We start from the raw sequence: 16820 nt of genomic DNA, 5'->3' as shown, positions 1-16820 counted from the left end.
CACCTTTAGCTACCTTCTTACAAGATTACACTTCATACTAAAAACATACATACGAGACGCCACATGACTACTTACGAAGGAAGATCTTTTCATTGTTTTCACTTGGATTAACCTTAGTCTTGCGAAAGAAATCTGTGTAGTGGTATATCTTCTTTCCTAGGCACATTTTGGCTTTCTTGTAATCCTTGTTTCTTTAATGCAAGTAAATTTTCATTGAGTTCTCTCTTTCCATTCTGCGATTTTGATACTGGCTTTTCCATGCGGCACCGACAAATTCAAAGACGGATCTAGGATTTGAAGCATGTGGGTACGAAAGTCTAATTCGTTTAAGTTATTGGGTTTTAAATTAATAATTTATACATATTCAATAGTAATTTTTTAAAGAAAAATACAGAGTTTGGACCAAGTTACTGGATTAGGCCGAACCTGCAAGTCCTATGCTAGTTCCACCCCTGCCAACAATCTAGCTTAGCGTACGTCGTAGGCCTTCAATTGGCGGAAAGTAATCACTCGCAAGTTAGTCGCACTACCTCACTTGCCCTTTCAAGATATCTCAGGAAGGCGCCTTATGACCGTTATCAAAGCCAAGTTCGTGGATTCCATTCTCAGGAACAATATGATGTGTCTGGCAAGTGTCGAGGAGCTATTGTAAGGTAACACCAATATCCTGTCTATCGCAAGGCCCATGAGATGGGCCAGAGATGGCTTGGGTTGGAGTCATGGTCGATCATCACACTTGCTTGATGAGTTTGATTAAGAAATAAGATTGCGTCCTTGCCATCCTGAACTGGGGATAGCTCGGGTCAAAGCCATAGTCGAAAAGGCACTTGTTCGGTGGGTTTAAGTTTGTGCTTTTGCTTTCAGCTATAGCTTTTGTCATGATGGTAAGCATTTGCACCTTACAAGTGGTATGCTACTTATTTTGGTTTATCATAAAACAAGTTGTATTCACGTCTTTAAACTCACACTTGAACAGGAAAACCTCAATTTGACTAAAAGGGAAAACTTTACATATTGAAAAACATGTCAATTTGAATAACAGAACAAACTCTATATTGGGAAACTTAACCTTCTTCAGGTCACTTCCTGCACAGTTTGAATTAACTTCTTGTTGGTGAGAGTATGATAACATCCAGATCTCCAACAAAAGCCAATGGAAGAAAACACAAACTTAACTAAATCATAAGGTCTAAAACAGCACACTCTAGTAACATAATCTTAGTCATTGCAATCTTCAAGAGAAACAGGTTAAAACTTTTCCAAATTAAGGGAAAGAAGACCAACATCAACATAGAAGTCAACATCAAAAAACGGAAATAAGGCTAACCAACCAACATAAATGATCTTAAGTTACTACATTCATGCAGAGATGCTATCTGCTCATTCAGCTGACAGCTTTCGGCGCTTGTACTTCACCATTACTTCGCCTTTGACACCGACAACCATAGCGTTCCAGTCAATTTCAGGGAAAGGCGAGATAAGTTCAAACTCGAAATTTCTCAGCAAATGACTCCATATTGCTTTTATCTGCAGATAAGCAAATGGTTCCCCCAGACAACCATGCCTGCCTCCACCAAAAGAAATATATGAGAATGCTCCTGCAGCCTTATCTTCCTCTCTACCGGGAGCGAATCTATCAGGGTCATAAGTATCCGGATTCTTGTAGATATGTGGCAGCCTGTTTGCAAAAGCAGGCGATGTTGCAACAATATGGCCCTTAGGAATGTCATACTCTTTTCCTTCTCGGGTTGTAACACTGAAATCACTATGCGAACTACGTAGAAGCATTATCAGTGGAGGATGGAGTCTTAGGGCTTCCTTTATGCATCTGTAGAGGACTTCCATCTCGGAAAGGATGTCGTGATCGACCTTATCCCCGTGCTTTTTCATCAGATTCTTCTGTTCGTCTACAACGGAAGACATGTAATTGTTGTTGCACAGGAGGTACGCCCCCGTCCAAGTGGAGGTGATCGAACTGGTGTGCTGCCCAGCGAAAAGAGCAGCGATTAGAAGACCTGTGATCTCAGACTCTGTAGTCGACCGTCCATCTTTGTACTTCGAGTCGATAAAGCATTGTAACATATCATTCTCTGCCTTGCCTGTACGTAGGGGTGTCAAAATTAGCCTATGAAAACATGATACACCTCAATCCGCCCATTTATGGGCTGATATGCAACCCAAATTGACCCACAAGAAATCTTGTCAAAATATTTTTAAAAAGACATTATTTTACTTGATATGTTATATATAGCAGTGATAAAGATTTTTTATTAGGTACTTTAAATTATAAAAGAACAAAAAAAAAAGAAATTAAAACTTACTAGTAAGAATTGGGCATGGTTGGATTATAACCCCTTTTAAGCCCATTTTAGCCCAAGTAACTTTTGGGCGGGTCAATAACCTGCCCATTTTAACCCGCCCAAATTCAGCCCAACCCGCCTATTTGACAATCTTAGGCCATACCTGTACGTTTTCGAGAATTTATGATGGTTGCAAAGATCTCCGCGAGCTTCTTCCGGGCATTGTCACGTCGGCGATGAGCTGGAATCGGAAGGTAGGGAAAGATAACACTGATTGGAAGCATCCCATTGTCCAGGTCATGGAAGAGAGCAGACACATCGTCGAAGAGTTTATTGCGAACCTCTTCACCCAACAGACATCTACTAGCTGTCAGTATGATAAGATGCTCCAATTCATACTTTAAGTCCACTTCACCGCTATCACCCCATTTGGAGAAGTACTCCTGCATTTGTCAAAAGGAAGAACAACAAAGCCTTTAGATCTTACAGTAAGAAATAGCAGCATGCATTTCCTACTAGGCCAAGGATCTGGCAGGAGATTCTTATTCTTTTTTACTTAAGTACCAAAAGCTATGTTGCTCCACTCTCCAAAAATATTACTGCACCCGTGTCGGATCCTTCAAAAAGCACTACTTTTGGAGGATTCAACATGCATGCAACAGAGTTTTTGGAGAGTCCGAGGAACATAGCTCAAAAGAGTAAAACAAGTGATTACCAAACAAAAACAATCACAAGGAAAACAATGAAAAGAAAAGGGGAAAAAGAAAGAAATATCCAAGAACGTAAGAGAATTTCTTAGATCCACGGAGAACAACAACAACATATCCAGTGTGGGGAGGGTAGGATTTATGCAGACCTTACCCCCTACCTTTGTGATCTTAGATCCAAGGACAGTATCCTAAATAAGGCAACCGATATAAACATTTTCTTATTTAATTAAGAGTGACACGGGTCAAATTATCTTGAGAAGCACAATTCGGTCACATAGACAAGTACCCGTTTTCAGATACTATCACTGCTTTCAGATAAAATACGCATATTCAGTCAGATCTCTCTATAACAACCATCCTCCATAACAACATATCACTAATACAGCCAACTTTTTCTAGAGCCCACTTTTCATATTATGTTACTCCCTCTGTCCCAATTTATGCAACACTCTTTCCTTATTAGTCCGTCCCAAAAAGAATGACAACATTCTATATTCAATAACAATTTAACTTTAAAATGACCCTTGATTCATAACCACACAAATATCTGTGACTTTTTTTTTTTTTCTTGAATTCCTTGCCAAGTCAAACATCATCACATAAATTGGGATGCAGGGAGTATGTCATATATATGTTCTATCATAGCATTTTGCTATACCAACCAAAATATCTGGACTAAATGACACCATGTCCACTAAAACCATTCATGCAAGACAAGCAAACAATAATAATAAAAAAACAATAAATGTCATCACCCAATTCAAGAAAAGATAACATAAGATAAAATATGACTCTTTTTAGTACCTCAGCTTCCATAACCATCTGATCCACATATCCCTTCAACTTAGTAACCCTTAAAGACTCAGTAAAGAACCTAAACTGTTCTTGTCTAATTGTATAATCAACATCAAACACAACACCAGGTCCAAATGTAGGCACATTGAACTGATAAACTTCTTGTTGACTAAGATCTGTTTCTGGGGCTTTAAAAAAATGTGCAGAAACTTCTGGACCAATAAAGAAAGTAATGTTCTTGTTCAGTAAATTCAAAGTGAACACACTTCCAAGCTTAGGGTACTCCTCTCTAAGCATAACTACTGGTCCTTTGAGAAATCTGATTAAACCACCAATTAATGGCCAAGATTTGATTACTGGTGGTAATCTTTTTTTAGATCTGGGCATAATTAGTGCTGATACGAGTTTTGCTACCAAAAGGGTGGCTGCTAATAGCAACCCCACATTCAAAATCTTGTTATCTGCTAACTCCATGGCTAAAAAAACCTGAAATTTAAAGAAAAAATTGAAACTTTAACATAAAGATTGAAACTTTACTTGAAAAAAAAAAAGGTGCAATTTAGAGAAAAGATTGAAACTTTATTCAAAAAAGCTGTAATTCAAGAAAAGATTGCAACTTTACTGGAAAAAACCTGAAATTTAAAGAAAAGATTGAAACTTTAACATAAAGATTGAGAATTTAACATCAAGATTAAAACCCCACATTGAGAATTTTGTTATCTGATAATTCCATAGCTATGACTACAGAAAAAAAAAAAAGTGCAATTTAGAGAAAAAGATTGAAACTTTAACATAAAGATCTGAGATTTTGAAGCAATTATAAAAGAGAAAATTAGAGAGAAAAGGTAATGAGGTACCTGAATGAAGAAGGATTTATGGAGAATTTTTCAGTACATAATGGAGGCGCAATTACTTGAGGTTATTGAGGATTTTTGCATTCTCTGTACTACTACTTTTATAGCTGTAGATTCAGTCTACTAGTCCAGTGCTGACTATGCACATCTGTTTTTATTTTTTTTGTCTGACATGCACCAGAGTTTGAGTGTTTTTTTTTTTATAATTTTTTTTAATTACTTAGGAGAGATTACAAGGTGATTATTCGAAGGCTGTCAATAAAGTGAAAGTTCACGTGACTAACCAACTGAGCTATTAAGATTTTTATCATGAGAGTTTGAGTTGTGTCTGGATACTTGGGTATTTTTTTCCTACTTCCTTCTTATCAATTTTTTTTTGATCAGCTTGCTCATCTTGATTAATTCTACGAGATAATTGTTACTCTCTCCGGATAAAAAAAAAACTACTTAGCCTTTTTTTTGGATTAAAAAAAGAGTTCACTTAGCAAATCAAGAAAGAATTAACCTTATTTTTTCATATTTGCCCCTATTAAGTGTTATATGATTAAATCTCAATGCCTATTTAATTAGAAATAGTTTAGTCAAATTATCTATTTTTATCTAGGAGTTAGTATTTTCTTAAGGGGTGTGCAAATGGCTAAGTGAACTCTTTTTTTGATCCGAAGGGAGTATCTTCTATTCCCTCTGTCCCAATTTGTATGAAAGTTGAATAACTTTTTTTTTAACTTAGTTTTAAATATAGATTCTTCAAGTAATTTATAATAAAATTTACATATTTGAAAACTATATAAAAAGTACTATAAGTTGGATAATTAATAATTCACAATATATTAAAAAATTTGGAGAAAATCATAGTCAAAGAAAGAGTTGCTTGACTCCCTAAACCGGTCAACCTTCAAACAAATTAAGACTGAGAGAATATGAAATAGTATCAAATAATTTTGTCTCATTAAGGCTTGAACAAATAAGAAAAAAATAACTAAAAAAATATGTTGTATTTATTGATTTAATGTAATTATCAAATGCGAATATTTTACCTCATCAATTAATAAAAACACCGACCAAAATTCCAGAACGATCCATCTTTACTATAATAATACATCTCTTCTAATGCTACCTACTACAAAGTGAATACTCCCTCCAATCCAATTTATGTGAACTTGTTTGATTGGTCACAGATTTAAAAAAAAAATGATGTTGAATGAGTCACATACATTTTGTGTGATTATATATTATCGTAAAAAGGTAAATTGCTTTTCAATATAAAAAGGGATATTTTTTTACACGGCCTAATAAAATAATAATTTCATAAATTGAAATAGAGAGATTAGAGTACTAGTTAATTCCTAATTAAGGATATAATAATAGAATTAAGAAACGATGACACGTGAGGAAACCATGGGCCTTCTCCCTTAGAACGCCATAAAAGTGTGTGGTATATTTGCTAAATGACAAAATATTTGCTAAATGACAAAACTCTTTGTGATCGATATCATCGATGAAACAGACTACTTTTTACTACCACTACTATTTGGTTTTAGTGGGAGGAGATGGAATAACTCTGAATAAATATATTACTATTGGTGGGTGTTTCAAAATAGATCTATTAAACATTTTGTTTGAGAAATTTCGATATTTTTAATTTGTTTAAAATGAGTATTTTGAATGTGGCAATTTAAATTTAATAGGAACTGGGGAAAATAAATGTTTAACTAAAAATCAAGAATGTTTTGTGAAATCTTAAAGCAGGGCGAAGTCAGTAAGGGTTAAGCGGTTCATCCGGACCAGTGTTTTAAAAAGGCGAAGGTGTAAGGCTGGGCATTTTACATTTGTCTCGGCAGGCGTAAGCCTGGAGGCACGACACGTAAGCCCCGACATTTAATTTTTAGTATTTCATAAAAATTAATGGCCTAAAGCTAAATTTAAATATGAGGCCTTAAGTATAAACACATATACAAAAATATTTAGTGTTGCCTTTTTATTTTTCATACTTGTTGTCTTTTACTTCATATGGTAATATTAATATTTATATTAGTGAGGATCAATTCAAGTAAAAAAAGATATTAGCCATGTTTTTTAAAGACATTACTTAGGACGTTATTGTAAAAACTTTATTTAATAATACGATGATTTGAGTAGTTTAGTTCAAAATTTTAAAATATTGCTCTAAAAATGTAGATAGTGTTTTTTCTTTCTTTTGTTATATATATATTTTGTACTTCCTTTTACAATCTTCAATACCATAAAAATTTATCGGTAAAATTTTTTGGGGCCTCAAAAATTGCGTGGCACCATAAATAGATTAAAAATAGTATAAATTACAAAAACAACATATTAAAATGACAAAGTTAAAAAGACTAAAATTGCTCAGGAGTATATTTAAGAGCTTATTTCAAATCTACCTATATATAACACATATTTTTTTCATTTATTAATTTAATTTAATTATACAGTTGTCCTTATGTGACTCGTGAGTCGTGACTCCATTAAACTGTAAATGATCGAGATTTTATGGATCAAAGTCAAATATTCTTTCCATTAATAATCTGTTGGCTTCTTCTGGTTTTTCTTTTCTTCAAATGTTAATACAAGTATCGGGCTCGTCTATATGCAATACAGGAATTACATGACTTGCAATTTTTGAGTTACATGACTCACAATTTTTTATGTTGTAAAGATTCTAACATTCAATGTTGTCCAGCAATATTTGACATTAATGTTAGAAGATCTATGCATGCTGCATTGTTTAATTCTTCAATACGAGGCAGATCTTCCAAGTGTTATAAACTTGAGAGTCCATGCAAAAATGAAGGTAAAAAGAATGCATAAAACATTAAGATGTCACATTATCTGGATTCAAAATTTAGGCACTGCATTAAATAAGGATAAAACAGAAAGAAAAAAAAAATTGTAGGCTACCTCGTTTGAAATTAGGAAGGAAATATAACGGCATGTAGAAAATATCTTTACCTTCAAAAATTAGAAAACCTCAAATGTGAAATCTCTCTTTTTTCTGTTTGGCAACAAGGACCTCAAGTTTGATAATTGCAACATAGGGGAGGGAACCTATACAAGTAAGGGTGACAAATGAGCGGATTAAATTAAACTTAAGCGGGTTATAATAGACCGAACCAATAAATGTATCATTATCCAATCCTGGCCAAAGAGGTACTAAATCAAACTGGAATATTGGGTCGTGATAGGATAGACCTATGTTATTTGGACTCTCCAAAAAATGTTGTTGCATCTGTGTCGGATCCTCCAAAAATCCACTATTCTTGGAGGATCCAATACGCTCCCATTGTCATTTTTGAAGAGTCAGAGCAACACGAGTTATTATTATATACACCATTGATGGCATTAACTGCTTTTCAGCAAGCTTCTTATTGTCAATACAGTCAGGGATGAAATAGATGGAACTGGGAGGCATATACATTTACATCACTAAGTACATCTTGCTATTCACATACTCAGTTATATGAACTCTCTCAAAATACCATTTGAGCCGATTTCCAGAATACTGTTGTCCGATGTAGGGTGATCTTTAACTTTTTCTTTCTCAAAACAATATACAGGGGCCTGCCATTTTGCATCCTCCAGAACTGCACCAACTTCGAAAGTCATTACGTGAATAGACCTTCCTGCAACACTAAACTTGTTACTCTTATAACACGAGCATCCTTTATAAAGAATATGGCACAATGAGATTCAATCTTGCAACAACAAAGTTTTTGCATAAACAAAGCTTGTTGAAAGCAAATGCGGAGACAGGATTTGAAGCTTATGGGTTTGAGATTCTAGTCTTCTTTAATTAATAGGTTCTAAATTATTAATGTGTACGTATGCAATGATTTTTTAAAGACAAATACACGGTCTAGACCAAAATTACTGGGTTCAACTGAACCTGTATCCTGTTTTCTAGCTCCGTCTCTGGCTGAAGGGCGAAGCAGGAAATATGTTGGATCAGCTAGGAAATAATAGAGTAGGAACAAAGAACGCAGGAACTTGTCAGTGACATAAAGCAAAGAGAGACAGAGAGAGAGGAAAAAGACTTGACTTTTCCAGAATGCCTTCGGTAGTTGTACATACACGAATTCCTTCAGAAAGCTAGTTGAGCTTTATGGGTTAGGATGTAAATACAAAAGTGACAAAGTAACAGATTAAATCTTACATCATTAGAAGTTTAGTGTAAAAAAAATCAGTTTTCTTCAACCTGCGTTAGTCTTTATGTAGTTCGATCAAATGCAGATACTATTATATAGTCTGGTTAACTTCTCCTTGGTCATTTTTAGCTAAATCTATGATAATATATAGAGCTGATTGAGTTAAGATATAAGAAAAGTTTCATGTACAGGAATGTTGTAATTTTTCTTTATAATCATCCGTATTATATCCCACTTTGGTTCTGTGATCCTCCATTTATCTCATTTTCCAGAGACAAACTCCAATTTAGCAGTCACACAGTCGACCTCACCACCCATAGACTTCACACCAAAATAATACTCCGGTTTCAAATTATGTGTCTTTCTTTTTTATACTTCGAAAAGCCTACACCGCCAAAACTCTTCACAAAACCAACCAGGATCATCTAGAGAGGCAATATACCATTGAGATCCCTAATCCAAATTAACGTTGAAGAAGGCTAGAATGCCAACATGCATCTATTTTATTGAATTTTCCCGATAGTTCTCATTTTGGGAACGTTGTGCCAAACACTGAATGGGTAAGTCGTCAATGTAATGTACTGTATCTGCTGAGCTAAGGGCTAGCAGAAATGAGGTAATAGTGGTCAACAAGCCCAAGCTTCATATAAACAAAGAGAAGGTTCGGATTCAAAGTCATCTGGTGGCTGTTCTGTGTAGCTTTGGAACTTGCTTTTTCTTCTTTGTTCACAGTTTCTCTTTAAATACGGGTAACTATTTGATAAGTTGGAAACTTGGAGTAGGAGTAGGAGTAGGGTAGTTCTAAATCTTCTATCTTCGAATAATCGAGCAGGGCAGTTGTTTCAACAATTTTATTTATATTGTCATATTATTTTGCTGGTGAAAGAGTTAGACTTCATCAATTGAATAACAATGCAATTTCATTCATAATGTTATATTCATATTGTTATCCTACAAAGGGTGGAGTAGGGCAGTTGTTCTAAATATCAGTTCTTTCTTACTTTCTCCAGTGCAATGATGAATTGAGAACAGAATACTCCATCTACATCCCTTATATTCTTCCTTGCAATATTTCAACCACATTTTCTACTATACTGAAGTTCAAATAGGCCTAATCACACAGTCTTTTAACAAAATCCATGAATCCTACTTTTAGAGACACTCAGAAAACCAACTACGACCTAAAATAGATTGCAGTGCATTTTTTTTTTTTTTGGGGGGGGTAAATAAAGGAATTTCATTAATGCCAAAGTAATAGCTACAAAGCTAATAACAGGGCAGACCACCTGTTTCTCAAAAGGAAAAACCAGACTCAACTTACAAGGAGCCTAACTACACCTAACCAGCTATAAGAAAACAGCAAAACTAAACTGGAAATAATGCAAACTAAACAGTTGCTAACAGCAAGCCAAATCCAATCCGCTACAACAACAGCAAACTAAAAACAGCTAAGCAGGTCAATCCACTATTGATAAATGTTACTTACCCATTTTTCCGTATGCATTTTTTCAAAAATTTGAAAAAATATTTGGAGATTTTTTTCAACTTAAGTGTTTGTTTATCAAAATTTGCCTATTATTTCAACTTCAAACTTGAAATTTGGAATTGAAATTTGAAAAGCAGTTTTTAGGAGTTTTTGTAAAAGTGACCGAGATGCGAGGGGAAAACTTTTGTTTAACATTTCCGGAAAGACCATTTTCAGGTAAGATTTACTTAGCTCGCTCCTTGCTCGCGGAGCGGCATACCAATAAAAAGAAAAGCGTTATCGGATTGGAATCGATGACTTAAGCCTCTTTCTTAAGGGCCAACTGTTTTTTCATGTCCAAGCCAATTTCTACTCTCAAATACCCGTTTTCAACTTAACTTCAAATATTACTTTTATCGAGGCCGAATAGCCTAATTGACTAGTTCCATTTTGATATTGTGTCCCCTTACTCCATGCGGTTTCATCCAGACACATTTGAACTCGGTCAAAACTAGTCTTTTAAACGTCTCAGACCATTGACCGGCCTTATGTGGCATTGATATGACTGACTTGGACGAAATGTGTGATATACACACGCGCATAAGGGGCGTGAATTTGTTTAACAAGCACTGAAATTAGTGTGTTTCAACAACTATATGTGTCTGGATGAAACCCCATGGAGTAAAGGCCGGAATGTCAAAACGGAACAAGTAAAAATGTCAATTAAGCTACTCTGCATTTTTCAAATTTCAACCAATTCATGTCCAAACAACCATTAAATGGAAGGCCCAGTACCAGTGTACTAGATAATATAATGAATATGAATGCTAGGAAAAAAGGGGGATTTACCGGTATAGAAAACCCAATGGACAGGTCTCTTGGTGACAACGTCTTCATAATACCAAATGAAATCGACCTTCTGCCATACATTACAGAGAAATCCGTCGAATGATTGCTGACCAAGGTAAGTAGCTCCGTCAAGCCAATCAGGTCGAAGAATCCCAACATCAATTAAGGAAGAACTACACTCCTTATCATCGTCTAAAGTGTAGCGGAATACAGTGCCGTTGTTCCATTCAAGATCATAGAGAAGCTTACCTACAAAGACAACAGAGCTAGAATTTTGAGTTTATGAGTTATGAATTCTAGAAAATCACAAGTTCTAGATAAATTATTTACATATATCATGTTTGGCCAAAATTTCAAAACCAGCTTATTTTGAAAAGTGTTTTTTGTCATAACTTTTTAGTTTGACCAATCAATTTCAAATGCACTTTTACCAATATTAGAGCAGCACAAACCAATGTTTCTAAAGTGATTCTATCTTTTTAAATTTATGAGAAACAGCTCTTGCAAACACTTAAGGGACCGTTTGGCCATGGATAATTTTCACTATTTTTCTGGAATTGTATTCTGGAATCATGTTACGATTTTTCGGAATTTGAAAAAACTCCAAATACCTGTTTTCGCATTTTCCACTCTACATCACTCAAAAAAATTCAACATTTTTCCAAATTGTATTAATGTCCAAACACAACTCCAATATCCAAATACCATTCTGCAACTTTTTTCCAAATACAACTTTTTTCAAATTTCACATTTTTTATGTCCAAACACCCACTTATTCTTTCCTAGAAGCTTTACCAAACACCTCAATTTTCTAAATTAAGCAATTTTAACTTCCAAAAAGCTCGACCAAACATGCTATAAACAGCTTTTTAAACATAGATATAGAGTTTGAGACAAAATTTTCGAGTTATATCAGATTCATAAGCAAAGTTGTAGCTCGACCCATGCTTACCTAGCTGGTCCTATATAATATTCAAGTTGCGATCATTGGTCCAATCGAACCAAAGGTCGATTAACTTTTGAAAAACAACTTATGCTATTACTCAAAAGCACTTGTTCTTTCCCTAAACGCTTCATCAAACACCTCAATTTGCTAAAATAAGCACTTTTGACTTCCAAAAAGTTCGGTCAAACAGGCTATAAATAGATTTTCAAACATAAATGCAGTATTTTAGACAAAATTTTCGAGTTCTACTAGATTCGTAGTCAAAGCTATAGCTCCACCCAAGCGTAGGCAAAACAATTCCTGCTATTACTCAAAAGCACTTATTCTTTCTCTAAAGGTTTATCAAACACCTCAATTTTCTAAAATAAATAGTTTTGGCTTCCAAAAAGCTCGATCAAACAAGAGATAAATGGATTCTAAAACATAAATACAAGGTTTGAGACAAAATTTTCGAGTTCTACTGGATTCGAATTGGCCAAAGGTCGATTAACTTTTCTAAAACAGTTTCTGCTGTTACTCAAAAACACATATTATTTCCCTAAAAGCTTCATCAAACACCTCAATTTTCTAAAATAAGCAATTTTGACTTCCAAAAAGTTCGGTCAAACAGGCTATAAATAAATTTGTAACCATAAATATAGAGTTTGAGACAAAATTTTCGAGTTCTACGCATGCGTACGCAAAACATTTCTGCTATTACTCAAAAACATTTATTCTTCCCTAAAAGCTTCATCAAACACCTCAATTTTCTAAAATAAACACGTTTGACTTCCAAAAAGCTTGATCAAACAGGCTATAAATAGATTTTTAAATCATAAATATTGAATTTGAGACAAAATTTTCGAATTCTACGCATGCATAATCAAAATAGTTTCTGCTATTAGTCAAAAACACATATTCTTCTCTAAAAGCTTCATCAAACACCTCAATTTTCTAAAATAAGCACTTTTGGCTGCCAAATAGCTTGATCAAACAAGCTATAAATAGATTTTTCATCATAAATATAGGATTTGAGACAATTCTTTTAAGTTCTACAGAATTTACCTAACTGGTCCTGGATAATATTGAAATTGCGTCCATTAGTCCAATCATACCAAAGGTCAATTAAGCTTAATGATCCACTGTAATTAACAAATAGTAATGAGTGGAATTGGTGTGGCCAATTAGCTGGTGTTGGCACTGATTTTGCAAATGAGCAATTTGAAGAAGAAATAAGTATTGCTACAATTACAAGAAGTACACTCTTCATGCTTTACTGAATTGGCCTTGCAATTGTCAATGGTGATTGTGATTGTTTCTTTTTATTATGAAAAGATAAGGTGAATTATTGGCACCTCCCATTATAGTTGACACAAATTGGCTCATAATTTTGATGACTCACCCGCAATTTTAAATAATCCATTGTTTTGGAAGTTAACTCATTCTAGTTATACTTTCGGTCTAAATATATTTTTCTTATTTTTTACTTTCGATCTAAATATCCTTTTTTATTTTACTTTGGTACAAATTTATCCTTAAATTTAATGATAGACACGTGGCAAGTTAAAACCAAATAATTTTAATGGTGGGACCTGTTTGGTCATGAGAATTTTATTTTATGTTTTTTTAAAAAAATTATTTTGCTTTATTTGAAAATTAGTGTTTGGCTATTAAAATTTTAAATACAACTTGAAGTTGTATTTGGAATTTGAAAAACACTTAGTAGGCGTTTGGGCATGAAAACCAAATATTTTTCACTTTTTTTGATTTTTTGGAGTTGGAGTTGATGTTGAAGATGGAGTGTGTTTGGTTATAGTTTTTGCAAAGAATATTTAGTGGTTGTTTGGCCATAAAAATTATTCACTTTTTTTACTTTTAGCGTTTGGCCATAAAAATTATTCACTTTTTTCCGGAGTTGTATTCTGGAATACTGAAAACAAGAAAAACTTGTTTTTCAATTTTTTTCACTTTTTTACACTACATTTCACCAAAAACTACAATTTCAAAAACTATGGTCAAACACAACTCCAACTCCAACTTCAACTTCAAAAATTCCAAAAAAAGTGAAAACGTTTTTGGTATTTATGGCCAAACGGCTAAGTTGTTTGAATGTATTGAAAGTGAAAAAAGTAAAAATAGGTTTTTTGGTATTTTTCAAATTCTTGTATTTTAAAATAAGTTTTTTGGTATTTTTCAAATTCTTGTATTTAGAATTTCCATGGCCAAACGTTGATTTCCAAATAAATTGAAAACGTTTTCCAAAAAAAAATGAAAAATTTTCATGGCCAAACGGGCCCTTAAAAACTTGTTTTCACTTTTTTTTCATTTTCAATATATTCAAACAACTAAATATTCTTTGCAAAAACTATAACCAAACACAACTCTATCTTCAAGTTCAACTTCAAAATGTCAAATAAAGTGAATAATATTTGATTTTCATGGCCAAACGCCTGCTTAAATACCCAACTACTTTAGAAACTCACCCGTTTTACCCATTCCCTCCACTTTGAGTTTTTTTCTTTTCTTTTCTTTTCAACTTTCAAAAAAAAAAAAAAAAAATTTCAACACAGCTTTAAAAATTCTTTTATTTCGAGTTTTAACTAAATTTATGTCCAAATGCTAGCTAAAATAAAAAACTTTTGACTTTCAAAAAACTTGGTCATAATATCACCCACTATTGTGATATTAAAATGAAAAAAAAAAAAAACTCTTCATGATTGCTGCATTGGCCTTGCAATTGCAATGGCTTGTGATTGTATAGATAAGACCCAGATTGATACACACAAACCACAAGAAAATGACAAAAATGGTTTGTTCCTTTGAAAGATAAGCTTAAAATAGTCTCATAAACATATATTGAGTTTTATTTTTGTGAAAGATTAACACTTTTTAGTTTTCGTTAAATATTTAATAATTTATATTCATTAAATATAATAAATTATTGGATGTTTACGTAATGTTCCTAATTACCATAAACTCATATTAAAATATCTCTAAAAGACTATGACATGCAACATGAATATCACGTTCCAAAAATTTCTCTAAAGAGTTCCACGTGACAATACATGTGAAAAAGTTTGAGTCAATAAGTTAAAATCCCCCCAAAATTAACACCATTTTGCGAGATCATACCCAAATTTTTAGGTGTTAACAAAATTCACCTAAAGTGCCATGAAGTTATTGTACCAGATAGACTCATTTTTAGACTCCTATACATTTTGTCACATATTCAACTGGTTGTTTTTATTTAATCTAAAAGAAGTTATAACAGGAGGGCGGAGGTATTTCAACATCTTGCATCCAAGTATGAGTGAGATCAAATATGGATTATTACACGTGTTAAGCTATGGTGCTAATTAACTAATTAATTTCGTAATTAAGTTAATTAAAAACATTTCAAATAGGACATATTTAGATCAGACATTTAATGACACAAACATACGCGAGCTTAAGTATTAACGAAAATACTCAAATTCAATTTTGTATTGTACGAGGGTATATTTGGACCTTTTTCGTTCATTATTCTTGGACTTGAAGGTCATATATAGAATAACAAAGGGCAAATGTGCAAATATATCTTTCAACTTTACAATTCAAAACATATATACCTCTTATTAAAAAAGTAATGCATATATACCCCTACCGTTACACAATTGATGCAAATATATCCTTTTTGCTGCAAGTTAGTTAAAAAAAAATCATTTAATATGATTTAAAAAAATAAATCTACCCATTTTTTTGAGTAGATTTATTTATTGAAAAAGGGCCAAATATACCCCTGTACTATTGGAAAAAAGCCAAATATACCCTTCGTTATACTTTTGATTCAAATATATCCCTATCGTTATTTTTTAGGTTCAAATATACCCCTGTCATTATATTTTGGCACAGATATACCCCTCATTTTAACGGAGGAACATTTGTCATCCTCCTAGCGGTCTATTTAAATTTATACCCTAATTAATTAAAATTCAACTCATGATCCGATATCCAACTAAAAGATTCATACTCAATCAAATCAACTAGTGTATAGTAATATAATGTGATAACAAAGGTTCTTATTCTCCAAAATCCCCAAATGCTTTGATCTGGCCAAAAATACATGACCGATTAATGATTTTATTTAAAAAATAAGCTAAATAATTTTTTAAAAGATATACTTGCATAATTTGTATAACAATAGGAATATATATGCATTACTTTTTTAATAAGAGTTATATTAGTAGCCTGTTTGGCCAAGCTTATATTCCCCCAAAAGTACTTATTTTTTCAATAAGTGCTTATTTGAAAAAAAAGTGAGGTGTTTGGCCAAGCTTTTGGGAGAAAATAAGTGTTTTTGGGAATAGCAGAAGCAGTTTTTCAGAAGCTAAAAAAAAATAGTTTTTGCCCAAAAGCATTTTTTTGAAAAGTACTTTTGAAAAAAATACAAATAGAAGCATTTTTTTAAAAGTTTAGCCAAACACTAGTGACTGTTCCAAAGTGTTTTTTTAATTAATTGGCCAAACACAAACTGCTTTTCGCTAAAAGTTCTTTTTTGAAAAATACTTTTTTAAAAAAATACTTTTTAAAATAAACTGATTTTAGAAGCTTGGCCAAACAGGCTATAGCTGTGAATCAAAAAGTTAAGGGTATATTTGCACTTTTTCCCAAGACAAAAGATAAACATACAGGAAGAACTAGAAAAGTCTGTGAATGTACAATCCTACCCTCGAAGCCAACAGACCTTAAACGAACGGCCAAGATTAAAAATGTTCCACCA

General features: G+C 33.2%; 2 protein-coding genes across 3 annotated transcripts; both read right to left on the bottom strand.

Moving 5' to 3' along the window:
* Positions 1 to 1154: 1154 nt before the first annotated feature.
* On the bottom strand, positions 1155 to 4820 carry LOC132625803 (sterol 14-demethylase). 2 transcript variants are annotated; one of them, XM_060340374.1, is made up of 4 exons: positions 4663 to 4820; positions 3815 to 4291; positions 2464 to 2743; positions 1155 to 2099 (listed from the first exon to the last, which is right to left on the bottom strand). In XM_060340374.1, the coding sequence occupies exons 2-4, from the start codon at positions 4277 to 4279 to the stop codon at positions 1381 to 1383; spliced, it is 1464 nt and encodes a 487-aa protein (XP_060196357.1). In that variant the 5' UTR covers positions 4280 to 4291; positions 4663 to 4820; the 3' UTR covers positions 1155 to 1380. The 2 variants fall into 2 exon arrangements, with proteins under 2 accessions (XP_060196357.1, XP_060196356.1); XM_060340373.1 differs by lacking the exon at positions 4663 to 4820 and adding an exon at positions 4509 to 4529.
* Positions 4821 to 7977: 3157 nt separating this feature from the next.
* On the bottom strand, positions 7978 to 13431 carry LOC132625799 (uncharacterized protein At4g14100-like). The gene is made up of 3 exons (XM_060340370.1): positions 13127 to 13431; positions 11137 to 11385; positions 7978 to 8300 (listed from the first exon to the last, which is right to left on the bottom strand). The coding sequence occupies exons 1-3, from the start codon at positions 13329 to 13331 to the stop codon at positions 8134 to 8136; spliced, it is 621 nt and encodes a 206-aa protein (XP_060196353.1). The 5' UTR covers positions 13332 to 13431; the 3' UTR covers positions 7978 to 8133.
* Positions 13432 to 16820: the final 3389 nt, after the last annotated feature.

The sequence above is a fragment of the Lycium barbarum genome, chromosome 2, assembly GCF_019175385.1.
Source record: "Lycium barbarum isolate Lr01 chromosome 2, ASM1917538v2, whole genome shotgun sequence".
NCBI classification, from domain to species: Eukaryota; Viridiplantae; Streptophyta; class Magnoliopsida; order Solanales; family Solanaceae; genus Lycium; species Lycium barbarum.
Note: the sequence above shows the minus strand (reverse complement) of the source record. Positions and strands in the feature narration are given on the sequence as shown.

Excerpts from the sequence above, each read along its gene's own strand:
- LOC132625799 (XM_060340370.1), bottom strand. The coding sequence starts at position 13,331 with ATGAAGAGTGTACTTCTTGTAATTGTAGCAATACTTATTTCTTCTTCA. Across the intron at positions 11,386-13,126 it reads TATTATCCAGGACCAGTTAG|GTAAGCTTCTCTATGATCTT; the intron begins GTAAATTCTGTA and ends TTGTCTTTGTAG. Across the intron at positions 8,301-11,136 it reads CCATTGGGTTTTCTATACCG|GAAGGTCTATTCACGTAATG; the intron begins GTAAATCCCCCT and ends TTAGTGTTGCAG.
- LOC132625803 (XM_060340374.1), bottom strand. The coding sequence starts at position 4,279 with ATGGAGTTAGCAGATAACAAGATTTTGAATGTGGGGTTGCTATTAGCA. Across the intron at positions 2,744-3,814 it reads AGATGGTTATGGAAGCTGAG|GAGTACTTCTCCAAATGGGG; the intron begins GTACTAAAAAGA and ends TGACAAATGCAG. Across the intron at positions 2,100-2,463 it reads AAATTCTCGAAAACGTACAG|GCAAGGCAGAGAATGATATG; the intron begins GTATGGCCTAAG and ends CCCTACGTACAG.